Here is a 26769-nt window from a genome sequence, read left to right as displayed (position 1 = left end):
AGGTTTTGGTTTATTATATTCATCTTGACACAAAGAGCCTTTAAGAAAGGTCAGTAGTATTTCACATTATAAAAATCAATGTAAATTATACATAATTATCAATTAGTTGTGTTCTACTGTCTATTTCAGTTAATAACCAGTGACTTCCATTGCCTTTAGCAAAGTACAAGAATCCTGGGATGAGATGCTAGTGGAATGTAATGTTTTCTTCTAAATCAGTGACAAACTTCGAGTTAATTTTTTTCTTCATTTGTGGCCTGTATGCTGTTACATTCATACAATCAGAGGCTTCAGGTTTCTTTCAGCAGTATAGAGATTAAATCTAGAGCACTATAAGCATAAAAGAGGCTGTGGCTTAGCAACTGCTCCTGTATTGTGAAAATTGGAAAATTGCACTGGGATCAGGTGCACTGAACATTAACTTCTACTTTTATCCAAAACAGAGGTGCATTATTCAGGTAACATTGCCACAGTGATTCAGAGGGAGGAATACCAATGCATACTCCATCCATATCATTCCTTACTGGAGCTTTGCTTTCTCTAGCTGTACTCAGTTTTGTGTTCCCAATTACCCTTCCCAATTATATGACTGCAAGTTTGGAAATAGCAGGTTTTCTGAAACAGCAGTTCTGGAAAAAATAGATAGCAGCTGGCAGTCTCTAGAAAAATTGGTAGGTAATTATTGCAAATAATATGAAATTATGTCACAATGGTTGAGAATAACAGCTTTTTTGAGTTTTGATGGGAAAATTTGCAGCTAATCCAAACACAAATCCCATATGCTTAGTCTCAACCACTTCTGTTTAATAAACTGCAGAGCAGTAGAATGTATGTCAGTTAAACAAGCTGGTTGTGATGAAATTAATTTGCTACATATAGATACTCTTTATAGTAGTTATTTATCCCTGAAACATTACTTATAAAGCCTGAAAACTACAAGTTTGGGTTTTTTAGAAAAATCTATTTATGTCTTTGTAGTCAATTTGTTAAATTTTACAGACTAATTTCCTTGAAGTTCTTGTTCATAAAGATTTGAAATATACTTTAAAACTATATTATTAGAATCTTTCAAGCAGCTTAACTATATGTTTTTAAAAAATATTGGCTTGGAAACCACTGTAGAAAAAAAAATTGCTCTGAGTTTTTGTACCCAAATAAGGAAAATCAGAGTTGAACAAAATATCAATTTGATTATCTGAATATTCAACATGTTCATCTTTTATGAAGGTTTTTAGATTACCCTTTTTTCCTTTTTCAGCAACTAATATATATCAAAAATTACATGGAAACTCAGAGTGATGTTATTACCTCAAGGTTAAAAAGAAAAAAGGATTCTGTAGTGAACAAGATTCTATTCCAGTTTGTTAAATGATATTGTCCTTAGTGTCATGTAGATATTTCTGCTTAGTAAGTCATCATTATGACTTTTATTTGTTGTTTTAAGAAAATCTTCTCAGCTTTCTTCAGCAATTGCTGGAAAAATTAACAAAAACTCAAACATGATTCCAAAGTACTGTTGTTCGGTCTAAGCCTGTGAGGAAAGTACCTTGGATTATAGTCCTTCCTATTACGTTCCTTTATCAATTTTTCTCTGAAAGAACTTCTGTCTGCAATTAAATTACGTGCCAGATACAGCATCACCAGGTCTGTGCTGATTTCATCACACACCAACTTCTTTTGCATGCATTAATGCATTCCCTGTAATAGCTTTTAAAAACAATCTGTCTTCATTCTCGAGTATACAAATAACATGGGAGCAGATTTTATCTTTTTTCCTTCAGTGCTGTTGCTTACTGGAGGTCTCCTTAAGGGGATTCCTATCTCTGTGATTTGTGGCAGTGAGATGGGACAATTCCACACAGTTTTCAGTGTGGTTGCATTTACAGTGTCTGTTGTGAAAGCACGTGTATTACAGCATCACCCCTAAGGAGATATTCCCCCCCACCCAAGTGGTATCAACAATGTAAAAAGGTTACACTTGCTGGAACTGCAATTCCTAAAAGCAGATAAAGTGCCCCATACACACAACTAAATTTACAGATGTTACAGTTTACAAGAATCTTATCAGTATTTTTTTGTTGATGCATGATACAGTGATACACAATATGCCAGCACGGGAACTGAACAAGACCTCTTTATGAAACTTATTAGATCAGTAGATGCTTATAAAAATATGCTGCACTATAAGGAATGTGTCAGAAAAGGAGCAGCACAAAATAAAAAACATAATCAGTGTTAGCTTTGCTGTACTGGAGATTTCCTTACCTAGAATCAGTTATGAGAATGTTCAGGTATTTCTGCCATCATCTCTCCCAAGAGCACATTTGCACACAACTGGCAGGTTTAGTTCCAGAGTGACTGAGTAGGATAATAATTTTGCAAAGCAAGAGTAGAGTTTTTCAAAAAGAGTTATATTGTGCAGCTACTACATTGGTCTTCCAGAAAGCCCTACATGGATATTTCTGTATAGGGAAACATGGCACTAGCTTTCCCTCCAGGAAAATAGACACAGATTTCCAAAATGCATCCAGATACCCTGTGCTGGCTCACATTTACATTAGCATGTGCAAGATATTCAGAAATTAAGGAAGCAATCTATTGGTCCTAATCTAAATTCAGAACACCTACAGTGATGTTGCTGCACTTTGTAACTGAAATCCATGGCTGCCATGGATAAACCCATCTATTATCCAGTTAAATTTGTCACTGCTGACTCATATGGGCACCTGTTTGCTCCTTTCTTTGGTTTATATGAACTGAAGAGGTAAAATGCATGGATACTGATGACCTCATATGTCCTGTGAAGTGTTTGCTGATTGTGGGAAACAGATTTGTAGAAAATTTCTAAAACTTGACAGAAGGCTCACATAGTATGTGTTTGTATGTAAACTTTGAGATAAGAAATGTTGACTTGGAAATACTATAAAATAGGACAGACGTTGTTGAAAGACAACAGCTGATGTTCTCATACATTAGTGTCAGGGATTCTAGATACATTTTTCACTTATATGTAACAAGAAATAATATCCCAGGAGACTTCAAATATTCTCTACAAGGCATAAGAGACTGCAGAAAAAAAGTTCAGTTATTCCTGAATTACTTTTGTACTCATTTTTAATGTGTTATAAATCCTAACCTTGAAAAGAAAATATTAGTGAATGGTATGTGTAAGTTGCACCCTCCTGGACAAATTTGCCAATTAGTGGCAGTAGCTCATTTCTAAAATTGAAATAACCATTTCTTTGGTTTGTGATACTATAGCAAATATTCTTAAGTTACCCTGCATAATCTAACATCCCATTTATTAAAGGCTTGAATGAAAAAAAGTTATATTCATTTCAGAAAATCCATTCTTTTGGGATGCAATCTAGGATAGATTTTTAACAATTACTTAAGCAGCAGATGTGCAGTGAATTTCATAGCAATAACATAATTTTTGTCAGTTAAATGCTGGTCTACCTTGTAATAGTACCTTTTATAGAGCAAATGTTTTTTCAACTAGCTTTCTGTACTAGTTTGTGAAAAACTTGCCACCTAAAAAAAAAAAAGATTCCTCAGAAACATGACACAAGGGAACATCTTTCTCTCTGTGGTCCTGTTTTATGCTAGTAACAATGATACTGTGCTGGGGAGAGTTTGTAGTACTCTCAAGTAGCATGAAGATGAATAAATGCAATATTTAGACAGAAACTGATTTAGTGATTTTTCTTGAGTGTGATGGAAAGGCAGTGAAGGTGAAAATGCTACTGCAATGCTAAAAAGGCAATAAAAGCCCACAGGGGCGCTTTATAAGCCGATTTACACAAAACTTAGTAACTCACTGCATAATAAAATGCCTCTGAAACACTTGTTGGATGGCATGGTGTGCTACTGAAGTGCTGATTTGGCATAATAATAAAAATAAACATTTCCTTCTAGTGTAACTGGCTAGATCTGAAAACACAGAATGTGTCATTCACAGTGCATTTTCACTGACAGAGAATCCAATGCTACATTCAAGTGTATGACAGAGGATGGGATGCTCCTGCTGTTACAGAAAATTAGGTTCCCATCCAAATATATGAGATTTGTATAATGCTGTGTTGCAAAGCAAGCAGAAGTAAGGAGCAAAAAGGAAGTTTGAAACTGTTAAGTTCTTAATATCTAATATTTACACAAGAACATTATTCCTGCTGAGCACCTGTATTAAGTCATTTTTTAAGGGAGCTGGGAAAAGAAATTACTCTTTTGCTTAGGGAAGAATGTGCAAGTCACATGACATCTCAAACAGATGAGATCTGTGGAGATTTTAGGAAGGTGTGAGTAGTAAACAAAGGTATGATTATTCTGCCCAAAACTTGTGGATCCCTGGTTTCATGCTGAGGGAGAAGGAAATGAAAGATTTGAGCAAAGATGAAGAGAGAAGGAACGGAGCTGTCCAGGTCTGCAGTGGCTGGGTAAAGAATGTAGAGCACAGTGTACAAGCTAAAAAAAGGATCAAAATCCTGGAAGAAAGATGGACATTTGTTCCAAACAAATCAGATTTTAAAAATGCAGAAAGTGGTTACAGGTGACTGCATGATTTCTGCCACCCACCTCCATCTGCACATTCATTATGTGGAAAACACGAGGACACTGAGAACGTGAAGTCCATTTGAAAAATTTCAAAACCACTTTATTAAACCATCTTTTCAACTTGTACCATAAATCAGATGGCTGTAGAGCTGTGGAGTTTTCTCCTCTTTCATTTTCTTAGCTCTGATAAATGCAGCTTTCACAGATTCCTGTAGGACTGGCATTTATAGCTGTTACTTCCTCTGGCTACTACACAGTATAGTTGTCTTTTCTAGCTTGACACACAAAAGCTGCTTAACTATTTTGTGACAGCCAAAGAAGGATCTAAAGAAGGGGAAGTCAGAAAATTCGTGTTTTTTTCTCACTGCAGTGAAGAGAGGGGAGAAGCCTAATTTGTGGATTGGTCTTTAGTTTGTTTTCTTTTTCCTAAGGGTACTCAGATCCTGAAAATTGAAATTGCGGATATTACTACATCGAGAAAAATCAAACCAATTATGCTCTAAAATGCAAGTCCTGTATTATTATGTCACCAGTGCACTGAGGCACAAGAATGTTATTTACTGTTAGAACACTATTAAGTGCTTTTATTTCCACTCCTTCTATTACAGAACACGAAAAGCAGCGATTATGCAAAAGCACAGATTATATGAATTTGCACTTCAAAGTGAAATGGTTTTATAATGAATATGTGCGAGAGCTCTCTGCTTTCAAGGATGCAGTGCCTGAATACTCTCTGTAAGTGGTGTTTTGGGGAGGCTTCCATGAGCCTGGGCTTCATGCAAGGTTTATTTTGGTCAAATATTTATGCTCAGGTTTGTGCAAGACCTCAAGGTGTGTAGCACCAACTACTTTTTGCACTTCCTTCTCTTTAATTCTTTATTCTATCAAGTGAAATAGTCTAGGTGTTAAATGTGCAATTAGCTATTTCGTGCGCTTCTACAGTTGTTGTAACTCCAGTCTTCAGAGATGAAAAAATGCTTTGTTCAGAAAACATCTGAGGAAGGTATGACATGTGGGAACAGCAGCACTATTAGTTGTAGGTCCTGCATTTGTTTTATAACCAAATTTGGATAAAGCTGTAATGCTAACAGGATATACTACTGAAATAATTCTTACTGGATCAGGTTATACTCAGCTACTGGTTTTGTTTTCACCTGTCTCCCTGCAAGAAATATATTCAATCCTGTCCATGTATAGGAGCTATCCTTAATCTTCTGCAAGTCCGCTGGTTTGCCGAGATGGTTTGAGGCCTGTTATTCCTTCAATTTTTCTTTTTTAAGTAAATGAAAGAAAAATAGAAGAGCTGATTTTTACTAAAACAAAGTTATATACAAGTTATTTTATATACAAATAAAAAATAAATGTTACCAAAGAGCCAATATTCATAGAAGGTGCACACCTGCCATGCTTCACTGGTAGAGAATTGGCTACTGCTAATTTTATATCACCAGGGTACACCAGTGAGAGTATTGTGAAACTGAAGCCTGAAAAGCCTTTTGGTAGCTGCAGTATTTTGGTTAAGAAAATTTTTCCAGGGTTGCTGAAATCTTTAGCAATTACAACATATCTGAAAACACAAGGTGCCAAACTGCTGGGTATTATAACATTTCTACTCTTGGGATCTTTATGAAACCTATCTACTTTATAAAATTGCCTTTAATTTTCAGGTGGTTTGAACCATTTGTCATACAGTGGCTGGATGAAAATGAGGATGTCTCAATGGAATTTCTTCATGGAGCACTAGAAAGAGACAAAAAAGATGGGGTGAGCCTTATCTTTTTAAAGAGGGGAATAAAGAAAGTATCAATACATATATTATTACAAAACCAGAAGTACGTTTGGTCCCACAACATCCTTCTTAGACTCCAAGAGTTAACAGCTTTTGGAAGATACCTTATAGAGAAAATCCTGTTCTAATTCCCTCTGCCTAAATCCCCACAGAATTCATTCCATGGTATCATTTCATTAACCTATGATGTGATAATGATGTCATGAAAGAAAATTCTGGTTTTATTTTTAAAATATTCAAAAGTAGAAAAGTGAAAAAACACATTTCTTGGTATTACTAGGGAGACTTCTTTTTTCCTTTATTACTTTTTATGACTCTAGGATGAATTTCAAGTCTAAGAATCAATGAACACAGTTTTCATCTCTGAACAAATATTAACATTTGAATGTTCCTCTCTAGTTTCAGCAAACATCAGATCATGCCCTCTTCTCTTGTTCTGTGGTTGATGTCTTCACACAGCTCAATCAAAGCTTTGAGATTATTAGGAAATTGGAGTGTCCTAATCCAGAAGCACTGTCTCATTTAATGAGAAGATTTGCAAAGGTAAATTAAAGTCAATGCATCTCAACTAAGCTTCAGAGAGAATGACACTGTGTTGCCATGTACTTAAAAGCTAAGTGCTTTTTGAATCAGTGTTTTCTATCTGATTGGGATCCTAAGAAAGACATGCTGTCTGTGGCTTAAGGCTGGTTTGGTCTATTTTGTCAAAATGATTTACCAGTTTGAGAAGTTCTATCCTCTCTGAGATTTCACGTTTATGTATTTTCTGTATGCATCAGTTGTTATCTTGCTATGAACCAATTGCAGTTCCATTAATGGAACCATTCAGTGAAACGCAGTTAACTAATTAGGCAGTGCAAGTGAAGGAAAAATTCAAGATATGGCCATAAATTATTTTTATTTGAAGTCTTGAGGTGGTAGTTATTCACCTGCTGCTTGATAAACTCAACTCTGCCAGCTTTCTATTTGGATAGTTACATTTCCTCACAAGCTCTGAATTTCCACTACAGTCCTGCTGGCTTTAGAAAAGTTCACATTTACATTTAATTCTGTTCTTTCTTTGCAACAATTCTCCATTTGCAGAGTTCTTATTTACATGGTTATTGTAAGGTAACTCATATTGCCAGGCTCTGAACAGTGCTCCTTTTGTCTTATATTTCCATTATATTTCTAGTCTACGTATTGTCACCCTGGAGGATTTTTTGAGGTTGCTACTGTTCCATTAATTATGTAGTACATTGCAAGGAGGGGAGTTCTCAGTGCTTCTCAAAAACAGTACTGCTAAAATTAAACTATCTCTGCTATTGAAGATTGCTTTACAATTAGAACTACCCACCATCTGCTGTGCAGGGGTTTGAAAATGTGCTCACAGGATTGTTTATACTATATCTAAAAAATATAATACACTGTGTGTGCAAGCACCTGTAAAACCTATCATTTGTACAAACCTCTTCTTTTATTATTTTTGGTTTACATTATGAAATTCACCATTTAAAACAGTCTTCTCCTCTTCTAGACTATCAACAAAGTACTTGTTCAGTATGCTGCAATTATTTCAAGTTACTTCAGCTCTTATTGTGATAAAGAAAATGTGGTGAGTAAGAAGCTGTGGCTTTTTTCTGCTTCAGAAATTACCTGTAAGTGACTTACTGTACTTTTTGAAAATGTAATCAGTTCTCTATATGAAAAAAACATGAATGGAGGGAGGTCAGCATGTTTTCATAGCTGCTTACAGTGATGTATAAAAGTTGCGGTAAGTTAAATTAGTTAAGAATCCTAGTTAATAACTTCAGTATTAAAGTTATAAAATAATTACAAGATGCCTACAAACATGCAGTGGATAACAGCCTAATACTACTGTGAACATGGTGAATCTAGCTTCATCTTGTTTCTCAGACAGAATAAGAGGTCTTTGTTTAGGGTTTTCACTTGGCATTGCCTTGCCTCTGTGTGTCAGTTTGTGCACTGGAGAGTTTCTAATCTCCCTGCTCTCTGTGTGCAGAGGTTTCTGCTGCTGCTCTCTGTGCTTCACCCCTGCAGAGGGGAGGAGAAAATTGTGCTGTTTTGTTGCCTCAGCGCTTACAAGGGAGTCCCTAATGAAGGATCATATTGCCATGGACTCAGAAATAAATGAGATATGGACACTAAAGATGTAGTTGAGACATTTTCAATATTTTAACAAGACCAAGGAAAAGTATTCTTGGGAACTGGCTTTTCAATATCATTGATATTCAATCTAAGCTAGTTCTCCCATGGCAGGCAGCTTTTAGCACCATGACTGTTGTATTTGGTGGTGTTTTGTTCAGCTGTACCAATCTGCAGTTGGATCAATAACTGCAGCCCCATCCTCAGACTGTTCGCCTCCAATGGTACAGCCCTGAACCATCACAGACCTCCTTGTCCTTGTGTCACATCCTGGGCATGACATCTGCCAGTGCTCTGTTAGTTAGGGGGAGTGTGATGGCCTACAGGCCACCAACATACACACAATAGTAGAATTTAGAAAGACACCTATTGCAGCTAAATATCCAACACTGGGAGTTCTATGAATTTAATGTTAATATTAAATAAAGCTCACTGCTTTCTTGAAGAAATGAGTTCTAATAAAGCATTGAATCATCAAGTCTAACTGTTTGTGTAGTCTTTTGGCCTATCCAATGGGAGATTTTAATTGTTGGAGTGAATCATTTCTGAAGTCATTCTCATATATCTATCTTTGTGAAGGCTTTAGATGAAATTAATCTCATTATGAATTAAAGAGTGGCTTGGGTTGGAGGGTACCTTAAAGATCATCTCCTTCCACCCCTCTCCTGTGAGCAGAGGCACCTTCCATTAAACCAGGTATAAAGTATTGTCTCAAATGCCTTTGATGGAAATAACTTTTTTTAACAGAATTTGCCTTACATACTTGCATATCTTAATAAAAGTCCATTTGATCTGCTAATTCCAGCTACAATAAATGTTCATCTGCCTTAAAGTTAATAGAAGAGATTAAAATGAATACTTTTTATTATTCAAATTAGAATTTGGCATTCTTTTTCAATACTGTTAGTAGTCTTACTAAACACTGCAAAATGTGCATATAAACTGTTCAAATAAAAGCATATCAAAGATGCTTTTCATAAAGGTGTTTATCTAATGTAAAAACAGCCTCTTATCTTCCACCTCCTGTCAGCATTTACAAACAAATGTGGGTTCTGATATTGTATCTGCCACCCACTTTTACCTGTTGTTGCATCTGTCTGATTCCTGTAAACTGCTGCACAGACTGTTCTGAAGGGTAGGAGAGATAATGAAATACAATGAGAATGTTTTTAAGTAACTATCTTTACCTGACAACAATAGCAAAGTTTCCATGGAGCCAAGGTAGGCTTAGGCTCTGAAAGAGCCACCTGAGCCAACCTCAAAGGAAACTTTGAAATGGCTTCTGTGTGAAGTGTTTCTCCCATAGCTTCAGTGTATTGCCAAAGGCATTTGCATATGTTTGGAACAAAAGGAACAAGATGTTATATTCAGCTACTTATACCCCCATCACAAATCATAACTCTCATAATTATTGATTTGTTATATTGCAGATAATTTCCAAAATAATTCATTTGTTAGAAGTCAGGAGATAGTACAGGTAAGGAGGATACAATCTTAGTGATTGTAAATTAATAGAAGGTTGACAGACAAATAAAAGTGGGGCTTGTGGGTTGTTCAAGAGATGAGCAAAGAGGTGACACTTCAGCTACACAAAGCCAGCTGCATTCTGTAGGAGGAGGAGCAGCATGCTTCACTGGGAAGGAATAATCTAAGTAGTAAGAAGTTAAACCAAATTTCTTTTTTTTCTTCTTCAAAGTTGAGAAGGACTCTGACACCAAATTCCTATGAGAGTAATGTATTAATAATTAAAGCTAAATCATGTTATTGAGCCCATCATGCTTCAGCTGTACATTAGAACGTGCTATTAACTAGAAAGGTATAAATGGGTATCAACCACTGTAATCATTTCATCACCACCTTGTTGTCTGAAAAAAAATATACTTGTCTTAGTGAAATGCATTTCCTCAGTGTCTAAATTAATCCAGTCACACTGGCCTTGGCCAGCCACAGTTCTTTTGGTAAGTATTGTCTGATTCCTTCATCTGCACCATAACAAACCAGCATATAAAGTCATCTAAGTACACAAGATTCTAGTAATAAATTATTTCTTCCATGATTTTTGTAACTAGTTCCTTCTTTTTATTAATGTTTTACTTTTAGCCTTTTATGAACACAGAAATTTCTGTCTTTTGCACAGTGGCTCTTTTGCACAGTGTTCCTTTAAAAATTAGCTTAAACAGCAACATTTCTAGACTAAAATAATATGATTACAGAGTTCTATTGCCTAATTTATTCACCAGCTTTTCAAGTAATTATTTCTAAAATATTATTCTGTTATTAACAGAACTGCCTCTTGATTTATTCAAGCATCAGCCATTAGCTGGGTTACAGTACTGTCACAGTTTTCTGCAAAGTTCCTCTAAAAAACACAGCTGTATGAGTGAAGATGGTCTTTGAAATCTTTTCCAACCTGAATGTTTCTTTAATTCTGTGAATGCAGGGCTGTTGAAGAATTGGTTGTGCGAAGTCTCACATTTGATCTCTCTCTGTAGGCCTGTATCTTGATGAACAACATTCAGCAATTAAGAGTCCAGCTTGAGAAAATGTTTGAGTCCATGGGAGGGAAGGAGGTGAGTCATATCTGTTTCCTGGTTCATTCAAAGTTCCTTAGAGATCATTAGCACCATGTTTGCAACCTACTCAAAGCTTTCACTTCTACTTGCAAAAAAACCCAAAATGCTTTAAAAAAAGTCCACAAGACCTATTTACTGTCCTAATGACATAACTATTTCACAGACACATGCTAATGATCTGTAATGTTTTCTCAGCACTGGTGTTATGTGTTGCAATCTGTAGTGCCAGCTTTATTTTAATGTTTGTATTGGACTATACTTTGCTTTTTATGTATTGGTACGTTTTGTCTGTAATGTGTCATTGTCTTTGTCTGATGCCTTTGACTTGCAATCCACTGAGCAGAAGAAAGAAGGAGAGAGATTCTCTTATGAGGTTTGTGATAGTAAGCATCTTTTATTATTCCTGACCATATTTTCTAAAGCTAAAAACAGTCACATTTTCTACTTATTTCCATTGATGCATCTGTGTAATTCCCTACGATCTAAAATCAAAAAGAGCTATGCTTGGGCATTCAGTTGACACTAAACTGAAAAGTTTTACTAAGCCGATAGTGCAATACCCTTTCAGAGTTTTAAAAAATCTATAAAATGTTTTAAGTGCACTTTTCAATATCTGAGGGCCTGCTTGTATTCAAGATACCATTTCACCAAGATCTGTTACTCGACAGTTCAAAACATCCTCAGCTTTACCCCCTTTTTCATTTCAGAAGATTTAAAAGAGCCTGAAGTCCTGTCCAACAGTAAAAGAACATAAACAGTGCTTCAGTATCTTCCAGACTGTAGTCTTTCACTGTTCTAAAACATGATGAAGAAATTAACATATCTTCATAGCCATAGAAAAAATCCTGTCTACTTGTTGAGAAGCAGTGTTTAGAACATGAATATCCTACCCATATTATCAATAGCTGGCTTTAAAAATTAAGTTTTGCATACATCATCCTTTTTCTTCTTGAGGCTGTAGCTTGATAGATTCCCAAAATTTTGATCTAATGTGGCCACACTATATGGAGAAAACTGAAAAACACAGCATTTCATATTTGCACATCCACAGTGGGACCCTGCAGAGGTGAGATGGGTCCCCTATGCCACACAAGGAACTGAAGCCTCCAGATGCACCTTCAGAGTCACTCCAGGGTGTGGAGGCTCTGCTGAGCCAGGAACTGCGCCTTGAATTTCTGCTACAGCAGAAATACCTCCTGCTCTGGATAACAGGAAATCAATTTCTGCAGCCTTGTCACTGCAAATTTCCTACCAAACTTTGAAAATAAATACTCATCATCCAGAAGTGGCTGTTTTTGTGGTTCCTATTATACACCTTTCCCTCTCTGAATATTACAAGTAATCTTGTCCTCCATGCTTTTATGTTCTGTGCAAAGTACTTTTGTATTAGGTCTTGGATCCAAACTTAATTTTTAATGTCATGATTCATGAAAACAGGTAAATGTCCATAAATTGGGATAATGACAAGGGCAGAGGAAAGCTGAGTCACATTTTATATCTATTTCTATCAAATTATTTTCAACCTGAATATTTGCTTGAATCTTTAAAATGTCCCCTTTTCCCCAAGAAAATATTGGTTTTTCATTTGCTCCTAATGCCTTATATAATAACATTTTAAAAATTAGGAATTTTTCATAGCAATTTTCTTTCAAAACTTCTTATGACTTCTCATCCTTTTTTGTTTCCTTTTGATGTTAATGAGGATGAATTATTAAGGTTGTTACAGTATCAAAGCAGAATTTCCTACAAATATGGTGCGACATGCAACCCACGGAGACAATTTGGATATATTTTTCTATAATCCCTTCATTAGATGTCTTAAGTACATCTCTGACTCACAGTCTAAGAGAAAGGATCTTAAAAAGACATTCAGACTTTTAGGGCAATTTCTTGAAGAAAGCACATTCATGTTCAATTTTTTTTCACCCATATCAAGTCACCACTAAAATGTTTGTCCTCCAGTTCGAATACTTACTCCTCTCTCTGTTCCAAAGGCACAACTGCTAATGGCCAATTTGGCTTATTGAACTGGTACTTAGAAGAAACAAAGCCAGCAATAAAATCTGTAAGCAGTTTCCTTGAAGGAAAAAAACAGTTTAATATTTCACTTATGGAGGGCATAAAAGTCAGATGATTTTCAGCAAAATAATGAGACCTATTTCAGTTGAAGCAAAACTAATTCTAAGAAAAATTAAATGCTGTTAATCTCCTCAGTGTCACACTGTGAGCAGTATGTCTTTCAAACTGTGCAGTCAAAATAACCACAATCAAGCAGCAGTCCCTCTGTTCAGAGTAGGCTTATTGCACATTGCAGGCAGGGAGCTCTATAAATAGAGAAAAAACTGGTTTCTCAGATCCCCCATCATTAAAATAAAATAGTCTGAACAAGATAGGCTTCTTTATTAACTGTTCTCTGCTGCAGCAAAGCAGGGAGGGTGCTTACAAATCATATCAATGAGAACAGTCTGCCGTAAGAAAGAGTAATAAAGTGCATCCAACCCATTGTTTGCTTTTTTGTAAATCAAGTCCAAAAATGTGAGAACAGATCATCATCACAGAATTTTGGTTTAGCTCCTGTTTGTTTCATCCAAAAGGAATGCATATATTTGCACTAAATACTTTTTTCATGCCTGACAAGCTGGAAGCTGATAAAAGAGAAAGAAGAGAAGCCAATGCTTGTGTTGCTTTACACCAGATGACAGAACATGGCAGAAATAATTTACAGTAATTAGGATCAAAAAAAAAAGTGTAAAGCAAAAGGGGCTTGTTTATGTATGACAATATTATATTAACTGTAGATAAATCATATTCCCACTTTGGTAAATTCAGTTCCAACTTTACATATAAATCTTAGGAATTCCTGTAGGAATCTATATGTGGCCTTAAAGACTTTGATGGGGTGACAGAAGACCAGACTTGAGCAGAATTGTTCTGAAGTGTCCACCTTTACCTCTTGTACAGAAGCCCAAGTGCTTTCCAGTGCACCCAGAGCAGTGGCAGCCAAACATCTCACATCTCACTGTCCCAAGGCTGTGGGTGGAGGAAGGGAGATGTGTATCAGAGACAAAAACAACCCCTAAAGCTCCATCCTAAAGTGATGGAGCTGATAAATACCTTTGCTGTATCTTTGCCAGATATACAGAAAATATGTAAAACTGTTTTCTGAACGGAAGTAACCAGGTGGTCCCATTAGGAAACTATAAGTAATTAGACCTGTGAAATTGCAGATAAATGGGATTCAGATTAGAGAGGTTCCATTTAACTCATGCAAAAGTAATTTGCATCTCTATAGTTTCCTGCAGAAACACCACCAATTTTGCAGTTAACAAGATTATGTCCATACTAGCACACATTAAATTACAGCAGGAAGTACCTCAATTTAGCACACTGAAAGCAGCCAAATTCATCAGATTTTAACTCATTTTCAAGGCTTGTCTGTATCAAAAAATCACAGTTTTAGACAGGCAGAATTTGGAAGCTATGATGTTTAACTATTTCTTATTTTTTCAGCTGTTCAGCAAATGTGTTGTCAGTTTTTGTGCAGCATTCAGAAAAAGTCAAATTTCTAATTGTCTCTTTGATAATGCATAATCAATAGATGTGCCAACAAAATAATGAGTATGTGGGTAAAACTTAATTCTGCTGTTTAAGACCATGGTAAAATAACAGAAATATGAGCCTAGAAAAGCCAAGAATATTAAGAATGATTTACACATTATTAATGAAATAAACTTGCTCCTTTAAAAAATCCAATTTTGAAACCTGAGCAACCTACTCCAATGTATTTTAAGGCTAGTCCACATGCTGGCAACTGTAAACAGAATCCAGAATACAAATGTCCCAGGGATAAATGTGTTGTCTTTTCTTTTTTGTGGCTTAAACTGGATATGGTGCACTAATGACACTCATAGCTGGATTTATTGTTGGTTTGTTGTTTTTTCTTCCCAAAATAATCAGGCTCAAGTAGAGCCTTTTCCTTTTATTTTCCTGAAATATGTTCAGGGAAGTTTGCTAGTTTTCATTCCTTCTTTACCAAACTCTATGAAGCAAATGAGATTTCAAGAGAAAAAGAGAAGTCCCGAATACCTAAAATACTTCATTTTCATGTCTATATTCCCCTCTATGACATCATCTCAGATGCTGATCAGCATTGCCTCTCACTTCCATGGTTCCATCTTAGCTCTGCCATCTCAGGAAAAAGAAAAGGTCATGCTCTGGCACATTTGGATGATGCCTGAGGACAAACATTAGCACACAGAAAGCACACGATAAAAAAATGAAAAGTGCACATTTCAGTTCTGGTGAGACACCCAAATCACCATATTTTCCAGTACCTAGAGAGAAGTAGCATTTAAAACTCTTGCTGACATCTTCTGAGTGATGCCAGCATGGCCAGGTGTGGCACACCTGCCCGGGCAGCCCGCATACCTCTTTGTGTCACACTCCTCCCCGTGCCACCCCATCCACGGGCATGAGCATGGACACACAGGCCTGGGGGTCCTGCCAGATGCCTCCAGCTGTGCACACACAAACTTGTTCCTGCAATTTGTGAGCACAAAGCCTCTAAAATGCTTAACAGTTGCATGCATCCTTCTATAATGTGTGTACTGTCCACAATCTGGCATTAGCATTCAATCCAGTTTTGGCTGGACTAAGTTCAATTCCAGGTGAATTTAGCAGATACATTTTGTTTTCTGGTTATCACCACAACCTCTGATAGAAAGTAGCTCCATTGACCTCTATAGGCCCAGTAACAAGGCGATTCTCTAGTTTGTGCATGATCTGCTAAGAAATTTTGAGTCTTCTGCTTGCCTGGTATTTTGTTTTCCTTGACATGTATCATGTTCAGTGTGAATGCTTGTGTGTTCAGTGTTTGTTAAATGTTTATATTCTAATGGTCTTAAATTTGGGCTTTGTATGTATCCTTCCAAAGGAGACAGTATAATTCCCTAGTGATGTACATTTCCTGGAAAAATCTTTGCCTTTGACAGCAAAGTCTTAATTTGTTTACTAATATAGACATTGCAGTAAAATTGCCTTTTTAATTCCTGGTCTTCATATGAAAGAAAGCAATCACTTTAAGTGTATGAACTGTCAAAGTGTATCTGCCAGGGACACTACTAAGATATACAGAAGCAAAAGAAGTTCTCTCAATGCAAAGTAATTCAAAACTAAATCAGTAAGTAGTCACAGTAAGTACTTACAGTAATAAGTAAAGTACAAGCATCTCAGATTAGAAGAGAAGTACATGACACCAAGTATCCTCTAAAGGATGTGTGGTAATTCCCCCTTACCACCTATTTCAGATTCTTGTCAAAACCTGTAGTGAAAATCTTGGATTTTCTATTATTTTAACCCACACATAACCTCTAAGGGGATAAAGGATGGTCTAAGATTAAAACACAGTAGATCATTGGATCTATTTCAGTTTGTTTTGCTGTAGAATTCCTGTGTAGTCTCAAGTAAATTATCCCGTGTGCTGCAACAACCTCCCCTTTTCTCTGAGGTGTGATTAAAAGAACTGACCTGCTGCACCGCAATGCTCTGAAGCACCAGAGGAAAAATAAGCACCAAACACTACTCATGCAGTTGAAAGATAGAAAATAGAAACAGCCCTGATTATGTATTCTGAATGTACAGTGTCCTTTGAAATTGTCGGAAGATCTGTACCTGACCTTATTGCAGAACAGAATCCACAAATTAAGGGTTATCATTGGAAATCATTCCTTAACACTGTGATGTAGACAGCTGAAAGACCTGGAACATCAGCTATTAATTCACATTCAGTTGTTGATCCTGGTGATCACCTATCATATCCCAGAATGGGTTGTAATTATTTTTTTCTGCTAAAGATCAGGGATATAAAAAATTATTATTTTTTATTTGAAAAAGAATCCATGGCAAATAAACAAGCTTGCTGATCAATATCAATGGGGTACCTTTTTGATTAAATATCCATGCATGTATCCTCATGCCTGTAAATGTAAAAATATATTTCTCCCCTGCATTAACTTTTTTCCTATGTTTAGAAAACCTGTATCAGAGCATCAGAATATGTTGCTCTGTGCTTGAATTTTGTTTGCCTAATGGCTTTTAAAAACAGCAGTACTGAAATTTGGTAGAGTCCTTTCCCACATCCTCTGTCAGTAGAATTGGCATGGATATTCTTCAAGCCATCTTTTTCAGTGCTGGCTGTTCTAATTTTACACTGCATTATGGAAACAAATGAAATATGGAAACAACTTCAATGCAAATCACAAAACAAAATACCAACAGCAGTGAAATGTACAAAAATAATAAAAATATGAAGGCATCTGCATTACTATTAACACCAGCAGTGACTTCTCCAGCATCCTTCTCTTGGTGTGCCTTGTTGGATACTACTGGCCTGATAATGACAGTTCTCTCCTTTGTGACTGCCAACACAACTTCCACAATCCCACAGAAAGTCATTTTTCAATGGCACAGTTTTTATTTCTAATACAAATATTTCCTGCTGTAATCAAAGATTTTTTTTTCTTCTTTTTTTAATGGTAATTGTATTTCAAGGCCTACTAAAGCAATCCTGTGTCAACAGGTGTTTCCACATTTGGTTTTCCATAGTGCATAATTCCTAATTAATTGATTGTAATGGAAACCCCAGAAACCTAGTGTATAAATAAATTAAATTCTATTTATTTCTTTGCAGCTGGATCCTGAAGCTAGTGTTGTTCTAAAAGAACTTCAGGTGAAACTTAGCAATGTGTTGGATGAACTCAGTGTAACGTATGCTGCAAGGTAACAAACCCATTTTACTGCAAACCTTAGGGGAATATTCCTGCTCAAAAAATCTCCCTCGCTGATGAAGTCTGGGTGGTTACTTGGATGTCCTGAGGCATGGCTTGCTTCTACCCTGGTGGAGTGGTGTGAATTTGTGTGTGTATGTGTTTAGACTCTAACACAAATAACAACAACCTCGCTGTAAAGACAACTGAACATCATCTGTGGGCATGAACATGTTACAGAGGTGAGGCTGATGGCTTTTGTTCTGCTTTTTGGAAACCAATGTCACTGGGGTTTTTTGCCTGAAGCTATGGGAAACTTTCCTCTCTGACAATGTTTATGTTCCTTCCTGAGACTGACAGCTTTTTCCAAGTGGCCTGCTTCAACCAGGCTGTCTGCCTGTGCTTAGCCTGCTTCAGGTGGTCATTGTGAATGGCCTTCTTGGGTCATTTGCTTGCCTGTGGCTCTTCAAAAATTGTCTACTGAGCCTTACTCTCAAAACCTTTCCTTAATCAGAGTGCACACTGCAGTCTTGAATGTGTACGGTGCTGTGCCAGCAGTGCTTGTGGTATAAGTAGCAAGTTACTTTTGCTTCAAATTAAAAAGAAATTGAAGAAAGAGGGATTAGTGCTGTAGTAGTGCTCATTAAGCAAAGTCTGTAGTTGCTTATTTAATCCATCGATGGGCAGTCTGGGTGGACAGTCTGCTTTTTTCTGTGTGCTTAGTTTGTTGTATTGTCTTGCTGTACTTTTGCTCCCAGGCTCTGCTTCTCGGATCATTGACAGTGCATGAATAATATTTCTTTCCAGGGCTTCTTTCTGAATGAGACAACTAGGTTTCTACAACAGCAAACCCAGAATAGCTCAGTGTAGGACATGCTCCACATAGCCAGAACATTCCTCATGGGTCAGTTTACTGCTTGGGTCTGTGAGGTTAACAGCGTTGGAAAGATGTCTAACGTCAAGAAAGGCAATGCATTATTTTGGCTTTTGTTGGAGGGACGGGTCCCACGAATTTCCATGAGCAGTTTCACTAGCTGCCTCGTGTTGATTTTAACTAGGGCTTTAAAGTGTGTAGGTAAGTGTACTTCCAAGTGCTTTTGGAAAAGTTTCTGATTTTTCCAGTGATGTCACATGGAGTTTTGTGTTCTCTTTTTACAATTAGCCATGTTACTGGAACAACTTATTGTTTCTTTTCTCTCACAGTAAATTCTCTTTCACTTTCCTCAAGTTAATCTTTGCCATTTATCTATTCAGCTTAACAGGTCCCATGTATTTTTGGCCTCTGTTTTGCATTTCTGTTCATAAACTAATCCCAAACCGTTTTGATCCATCACAAATCAACCCATAAACCAAATTACTGTGTGTGCAGAGACTCTTCCTGCCTCTGAACTGGTGACTGATTAACTGCTGTGTTTCTGCTTTGTGTCAATATGTTGTCAAAAGATTATCACATCAATAGCACTTTAAGACTGTCAGACACTCAACCAGATCAGTTAGGAAATAGAACAGTTTTCAGAAAAGCTGAGCAGATGCAAACTTGAGGAGGAAGGATGTGTTCACAGTCACCTTGAAGTGGAAAAGATTCCTCCCAGGAGGAAGAGTCTGAGTGCTTCAAAGCAAGGGGGTTTTTTTGCAAAAGGATATTTTAAACAGTCCAAGTGTTTTAATGCTGTGTAGTTGAAAGAAGTAAAAAAACCTTCTGAAGGCACTGACTGTGAAATCTGGAAAAAGTCAAATTGAGCCAAACAGGGTAGAATCAGTAGGAGTTTTTGATTTCACCTCAAGTAGAATATAAAAGCTAATAGCTGGTTGCTATTAACCATCAAGAGAAAAATTATTTATCATCACCTGCTTGTATCATCCTTTCACACCAAAAATAAAATCTTGAGAAGTTGTTCCTAGCTGGCAGTCAATCACATCTAACCTATAGATTCTGATACATCTCTTGCTTTCAGAAAATAAATATTTGGCACACCTACAAGGCTATGAAAATTGTGGCAGAATTGAAGCAATGCAGAGAAAAGATCAAAACATGGCATGAATTATTTATATGAGCTGTGATGCTCAGTAGAACTTATTTTCCGACTGTAACACCACAGTATCTTCGACTTTGAACACTGCATCATTGCAGAAAATATTTAAGTCTTGTTGAGGAACCTGATGCAAAATCATCATTATTGTTTTTTCTCCCAGAATTCTTTCATTCTCCTTTTTTCTTCGTCCTATAGTTTCCAATTTGTTATTGAAGATTGTGTAAGACAAATGAGCAATGAACTGAATCAAATGAGAGGAAATGGGAATGCAGCAGCCAATAAGAACAGTGCAGCCATTGATGCTGAGATTGTGCTTCGGCCTCTCATGGATTCCCTGGACACAACGTAAGTGTGGCAGGCTGGATTGTGTGCAGGCTGGGAACTGGATGCTGCAGTCAGGCACACTTGGTTTTACTCTGAAGCACTGCTGATACCTGGAAGCACTCTGTAGTATTTTTAATATTTTTATTATTCACTGTGTGCAGAATTCCATGCCTAACCTGTTTACTTACGCTGAGCAACTTTTACATAAGCTACAGGCTTGTCTTCCCGTGTCTTGTCATGTTCTGAGTCATTGAAAATGAGCCAGTGCACGGTCTCTCCTCCACAGGCTGTGCTATGAAGATTGTGATGAACAGAAGTAATTCCTACACTGAAATTGTCTGGCATTTGTTCTAGGCTTGTACCCAATGTCCCACTGCTTATTGATATTCACTTCTGTGTCACCAAAAACCAGGTCATCATCTAAATAGCAGCTTTTTTTTCATTTGGTAAAATGCTAAGTTTTGAGAGGATCCTGCAAACTCATTCTGGCTTCTGTAAGTAAGCATAATTTATGCTATCATCATTCTGCAATGACACATTCTGAAAGGCCATGTGTAGCACAGGCACATCTATAAGCACATTGGTGTCCTTGGTACTTGTCAAACACCAGTGGCCTTTTGTTGGATGTGGCTGTGAGGACAAGGAGCCTGGCACTGATCCTGTACTCAAGGTCTCCAGTCACAAGTTACACACTCCTTTGGTTCCTTATGCGAGTTTTCCCCAGCCAGAAATTTTCAAAGTGAAGATGGAAAAGGTTCCCTAAAAATTTAATTTTACTGTAAGTAATACATAGAAAGATTGCTCAGACATGTCAGTATACAGAAATAAATGCTTCCAAACAGTAGCAGCGAATTTGCATTAGCTGTCAGGAACCACTTCTGCATCCCAGTAGAAATACAAAACAAGAGAGACAGTTGCTCTTTATTTTTAAGACATAAACAAATTATATACTAAAACTTTAATTTAGGGGCGTGGGATTGCTAAATTGTATCATCCATCAAACTTTTAACTCATCATGATTTTGCATTTTCAATAAATATGCATCAGTGATATACTAAGCATTAAATTAGATAGCAGAGATTTATATAAGTTTGTAATGTGCAAGTCTTTTTGCCAAAAATATTTACTGATAATATAGCAAAATAATTTAGCTACTAAGAAATTTTTATTACTAGAGAAAATATAAACCTTAATGGCAATTAATCTGAGCATGATAGAACACCTCTGAAGCCATAATGCTGATTTTGGTGAATGGTTTGTGGTTTTGTTTTATTCCAGCTTGAGTGTCTCTGCAAAAATCTGTGAGAAGACAGTTCTGAAACGGGTTTTGAAAGAGCTCTGGAAGTTAGTCTTAAACAAAATAGAAAAACAAATTGTGCTTCCACCACTGACAGACCAAACCGTAAGTGTTGCAGAGCAATTCTCAGTTGATACAAAGGATTGTAATAATTGCCTGAGCAGGTGTTGCCAAGGGTCTGACACTATCCTGTTCTGTACCCTGAGCACGAGGAGTAACACCTGCACTGCAGGCAGTGTTGCTCCCTGGTGTCTCACAGTCGTGCAGCCAGCTTGCTCTTAGCGGATGAGGAAGACTTCACTCCTTCATTTACTGCCTGCCCCAAATCAGAGCACTTTTTATGAATACAGTCATGTGCTCTCATACAAGGGGTTTCATTTAAATCTGATTTCTCTCTCGGCTTCACTGTGCACAGTTACACAAAGAGTGTTCCTAGTCATATCAGTAATTCAATCACTTCCATTTGTGTAGGTTTGAGAAAGCCAGGGATGCCCAGCCCATGCTCCAGGCCTGCCTGCTGTGCCATTCCTCATCTTGAGGCAACACTTAATTAACATCAGGAAGCTTCAGCCAAATATAGCACTAAAGATTTGGGGGATTTTAATAGCAGCCTTGACAGGAGGTCGTCTTTGGGCAGAGCTGCATTTCCAGCCTGCCGAGAAAAGGGAAAGAGGGAAGAGAGCTGTCCTTACCAAGTGGTGCTGCCCAGGAGCCTCTTTTGGGACATGGCCTGATGTGAACCCTGCTGGCTGAGCCGAGGGCAACAGTGAAATCTAATCCTGACAAAGGATCACAAAAGAGAGCCTGGCTTGGAGGCCTTTTCATAATTGTCTTTTTTTTTTTCTTTTTCTTTTTTTTTTAACATAACTGTTCATTCTTCTTTTATTCAATCTTGTTTAAAATAAATTGACCATTTTATGACAAGCTAATTGTGACGCTGCCACAGTGTGCCTTTGGCAACTTTGCTGTTACACATCCTGTGGTACCACTTCAGCTGCTAAAAAGCTGTTAGTCAGGGTCCATAAGTCAAAGGCATATCATTAAATCTTATTATAATATATTGAAGAAAAGCTCTAATAGAAAATGTATAAATGGTGCAGAAATAGTAATGAAATTACCTGAACTATTAAAAATTCTAGTGTCAAGCTGATCATGGCCAGGACTCCAGACACTGAATTTCTTCATATTTACTGTAATGACCTTGTTAACTAGGCATAATTAAATCAATCTCTCTTTCAATAAGTTTCAAATTTACATTTCTGAGATCTTTAATTTGCTTTTCAAACTTCTTGGTGCAAATTTGATGTGCAAATACAGAGGTAGCATTTCCATTGGGTAACTGCATTTTCCATCATGTGTTAGGAAATGTGTTTATTAGCTTTATGCAGGACCAATTATTCATAGGACAATCTGTTCAAAGGGGAGTTTCCTTAGTGGTACCCTCTATATAGAGTGTTTCTGGTAGGTATTGTGAACTAGTCCATTTATTTTGATATTTTTGTGCACTATTGAACACATCATTAAAGAAAATCACTGAAAAGTAGGATACTCTGAGAGATTTTCTAGCCCTGAATATTTATTTCTGTTTGAGGTTAAGAGGCACAGGCATTCAGAAAGGGGGTTTATTTTTTCATATATATATATATATATATATATATATACACACACACATATTTATCTTACCATTCTTGCTACTAAAAAATAATGAAGACTTAAACTGCAGTTCTATATTACATTTTCTTCAAATGAAGCATATAGGAAGCAAAATTATTTCTGGAAAATGAAACTCTTTGGAACAGAAAGTCTAATGAAAAATTACTCCAGTGTAAGTTGGATGAAACTTTTTTATGAAATTCACTTAATCAGAACTGTGTCTTCCTGATAGCTGCCATGTAACTGCACTGGTAATTATGTTGCTCGAAGTAATGGTGATAAAGGATGTGAGCATGGAATTACAGTAGGATTCTGTTTGTCTGAGACAAATGTGTAGGCATTGGCCTTTGGTGTCATGCCAGGATTTGGCTATTGTGAAATATTGCTTTCACTTCATAACATTTCAATATGTTTTCTTTAAAAAAGGGGCTCTGGCCCACAGCACACTGTTGTGCCGTGCTTTATTCAGCTGAGGATTCCCCCAACACAGGCTTTTGCAGGTTCCTCAGGGCTGCTCACTTCCCAGCATGATTGTTAATGTAAGCACAGCACCAGAGAGCTGCAGTTATGGACAAACATCTCACTGACACACACTGAGAACACTCACAGCCTTAGCTTTTGTATAAAACACAAAATGAGACAGCAGAAAGGAGAACACAAAACCACTCTCAGCAGAAAGTGCAATATTTGTATCAGCTATAGAATACTGGAGGGAATCTTGCTGCAGGCATTCAAGCACTTGGCCTTATCAATTGAATGAAAATGTGTCTCCTGTGCAACTGAAACTTTTATTTAGCTTTGCACAACGAAGAGTTTGGCCAATGTTTTAGCAGAAAATAAGACTATGTTGACATAAAAAGCAAACATGCTGTCGTGAGTCTGTTTCCTTAATTTTCAATGTGATTACAGGGGCCCCAGATGATATTCAGTGCAGCCAAAGATCTTGGACAACTGTCAAAACTCAAGGTAATGGAGCCAGATGAATCTGTGACTGGTTTGCACTAACAAAAAAAGGAGGAAATATTAATGACTGTGAGGCCAAACCTCATGCCTCATTCTTGTTCTTATGTAGTATAATGAGAGTGAATATGACAGTAACTACTCAGAGGTGAATAACTGTTGCACCGTTTCATCAAAATCAAGTTATGAGTAGAAGACTCTATGCTTATATGGTAAGTGATCACTACATGGGTCAAGAAGCCATCATCCCCATATTGCACAACCAGGCCTTACAAGCATTACACATAACAAAAACAAAAACAACTTTGCTTCTGAAAAAGCCCTTAAGGTATAAATACCAGCAATTTTCTTTCTGTGGATTATTTATGTGCATTGAAACATAGTATGTACCTCTGCAGTAAAGTCTTCAGCACTTCAGTGCTGGAGTCCACTGGATGGACAGCAGATATATTTGATACTGATGTCAGCTGTTTGCCAGGCATTTCTGCCATTAGGATTTCACATTTCTACAGAAATGTGGTATTTGGGGCCTCTATGAATGATTGTGCAGTTTGCTAGAGGAGTTCAAATATCACATAATAAATCACTGACTGCTTATTTAGACAAAGATTTAACAGGAGTGTAGTCACTCTATGTCTAACATGTTCTATAGGAACCCCTCTTTTTTTTTTAACATAGAGCATTAACAAACATCTGTTAAACTGTCAGGTTTATTATTAAAATTAATTACTTTATATCATCTAATATAATTTTTAAGTTAAATTTTAACCTTTCTCCCATCCCCCAAAACAGAGAAATAATGCATCCTAGGAAAAGAAGTAATGCTCAGTATTAACCAGTGAATCTGGTTCTCTACAGTCTGTGTTTTCAGGAAACAACACAATTGCTCTAGGTTATAATTTGTTGTGAAAGGATTCTGAATTAATCCCTGTTAATCATAGTCTTGGGGGGCTTTTGGTGGATGTTTGTTTTGCAAAGAACAGATATTCACAATACTGTCTCTTTCAAACCAACTGCACTCTTCTCTTGCTTGGCAGGACCATGTGATCCGTGAGGAAGCCAAAAGCCTGACCCTGAGGCAGTGTGCAATAATGGACGTGGCACTCGTTACTATCAAGGTACAGCTCTGTGTCTTTCCTGCTCTCTGCTGGAATGCCCAACAAGCACTGATTGGTTTTCAGATAAAAGACTGCAGACTTTCACACAGTGTTCATGAAGATGATTTCTGAAATCAAAAGTCATTAGGAATATTTACTACATTATTAATTAACATATTATTTAATTTGCTTATCAGTCTTTTTCACATTGGCCTGGATTATTAGTTAGTATAAATAACTTAAAAGCAATCAGTTTCTAGAATAACAGTATATTTTCCTGCCTGCTGGGAAGGGACAGCACATCAGGAAGGTAAAGGAGGCAGCTACTAAAGTATAAAATTGAAGATATAGGTAAGAGGAAATACTGATGACCAAGTGTTTTGCAATAAAACAGTCTGCAAGGCAAGCAAAAAGCAACAGAGAGAGCTCCCAATTGCCTTTTTTTTATTTGTATTGGAATTGGCATTTCTTTCAGAAATAAAAACAAATGGGAATTAGTAATGTTGTGGAACTAAATTGAACAAATTGAAAAATGGAACAAATTGAAGTACACTCCCAAAGTAAGCTGCGTGAAATATATGACTCTAATAATTTTCTAAACACATAAAAATTGGGAAAAATGTAAACTCTAACCTTGCCTAAGTTTCCAGTGCTTAAACTCTTACAAAGGGAGAATAGGTGTTGACCATTTTACTAAAAATGTCTAGATTTGGAGGGAAAAGATTAAGTAGGGAAAATCTCTTTCTTAATTCAGCATCCTAATATCTGTGTGCTAAATTATAATAGTTCATAACATTCATTAACTGAGCTAAAGAATGCTTCCTGAGAAACCCTTTCAAATTGTAAGGCAATGACTGTGTGCATTATAACTGCCTGCTGTACTTACAAGCTGATATGGCAAAATCATTTCCAAAACACTTAACCTTGATCATGCAGAAATTGGGCTTATACTGGTAGAAAGTAAAAAAAGGCAAACTTTATGAGTTAACTCAAGAAAAAAGAAACTGCTAAGTTTATTTTGGAGTGTAGTTCATAAGTTTAATGATCAAAATATAGAAATTGTTTTGGAAATGCTCAGTAAATACAGCTTATTTAAAAGCAAAAATCATGGTTGCCCAGGTAAGAATAGGAGAATGACAAAAATGGCATGTGGGGTGTGTGTGTGTGTGTGTGCGTGTGTGTTCAGAAATTGGGTAGCTGATTATGGTAAGGAAGGGTTTTGCAGGGAAGTATCTCCACTTACAGTCTTTTTTATTTTTCCTTTCATTTCATTCACTGGGAAACAACCATCATTTAATAGTGGATGGTGTTATTAATCCTTTGACAAATATAAATTAAAGTAATATTTTTAATCGTGAATATATATAGCATATCATCAATCTTTGTATTATATAAAGAGAACCATAGCAATTTATATAACTATTTAATATTTTTCAGCTTAATTTGTAATTTACAGTTAGGAGAAGTGGCTTTCTGGTCTCAGTTATCACAGACTGAGTTCTCTGGTACCTCATTATGTCAGCCCAGAGACAATGTCCATTGACAATGATGTCCCAGTTCTCTGTACACCCAGAGACCCT

The 26769-nt window shown here is 36.7% G+C and overlaps 1 protein-coding gene across 2 annotated transcripts in view; it reads left to right on the top strand.

The window, feature by feature from the left end:
• The window catches only part of UNC13C (unc-13 homolog C), a 130016-nt gene that overhangs the window by 86921 nt on the left and 16326 nt on the right, over window positions 1–26769 (top strand). For both annotated transcript variants that reach the window (XM_041418919.1, XM_041418920.1), the window contains 10 exons: window positions 5163–5289; window positions 6222–6318; window positions 6743–6886; window positions 7860–7937; window positions 10981–11058; window positions 17750–17838; window positions 20054–20203; window positions 21461–21584; window positions 24042–24098; window positions 25130–25210. In XM_041418919.1, the coding sequence (XP_041274853.1) occupies window positions 5163–5289; window positions 6222–6318; window positions 6743–6886; window positions 7860–7937; window positions 10981–11058; window positions 17750–17838; window positions 20054–20203; window positions 21461–21584; window positions 24042–24098; window positions 25130–25210 (1025 nt within the window). The remainder of the gene's footprint in view (window positions 1–5162; window positions 5290–6221; window positions 6319–6742; window positions 6887–7859; window positions 7938–10980; window positions 11059–17749; window positions 17839–20053; window positions 20204–21460; window positions 21585–24041; window positions 24099–25129; window positions 25211–26769) is intronic.

This window comes from Onychostruthus taczanowskii, unplaced genomic scaffold, assembly GCF_017590055.1.
Source record: "Onychostruthus taczanowskii isolate IOZ18803 unplaced genomic scaffold, ASM1759005v1 scaffold6, whole genome shotgun sequence".
NCBI lineage: Eukaryota > Metazoa > Chordata > Aves > Passeriformes > Passeridae > Onychostruthus > Onychostruthus taczanowskii.
This window is presented reverse-complemented; position numbering and strand designations above follow the sequence as displayed.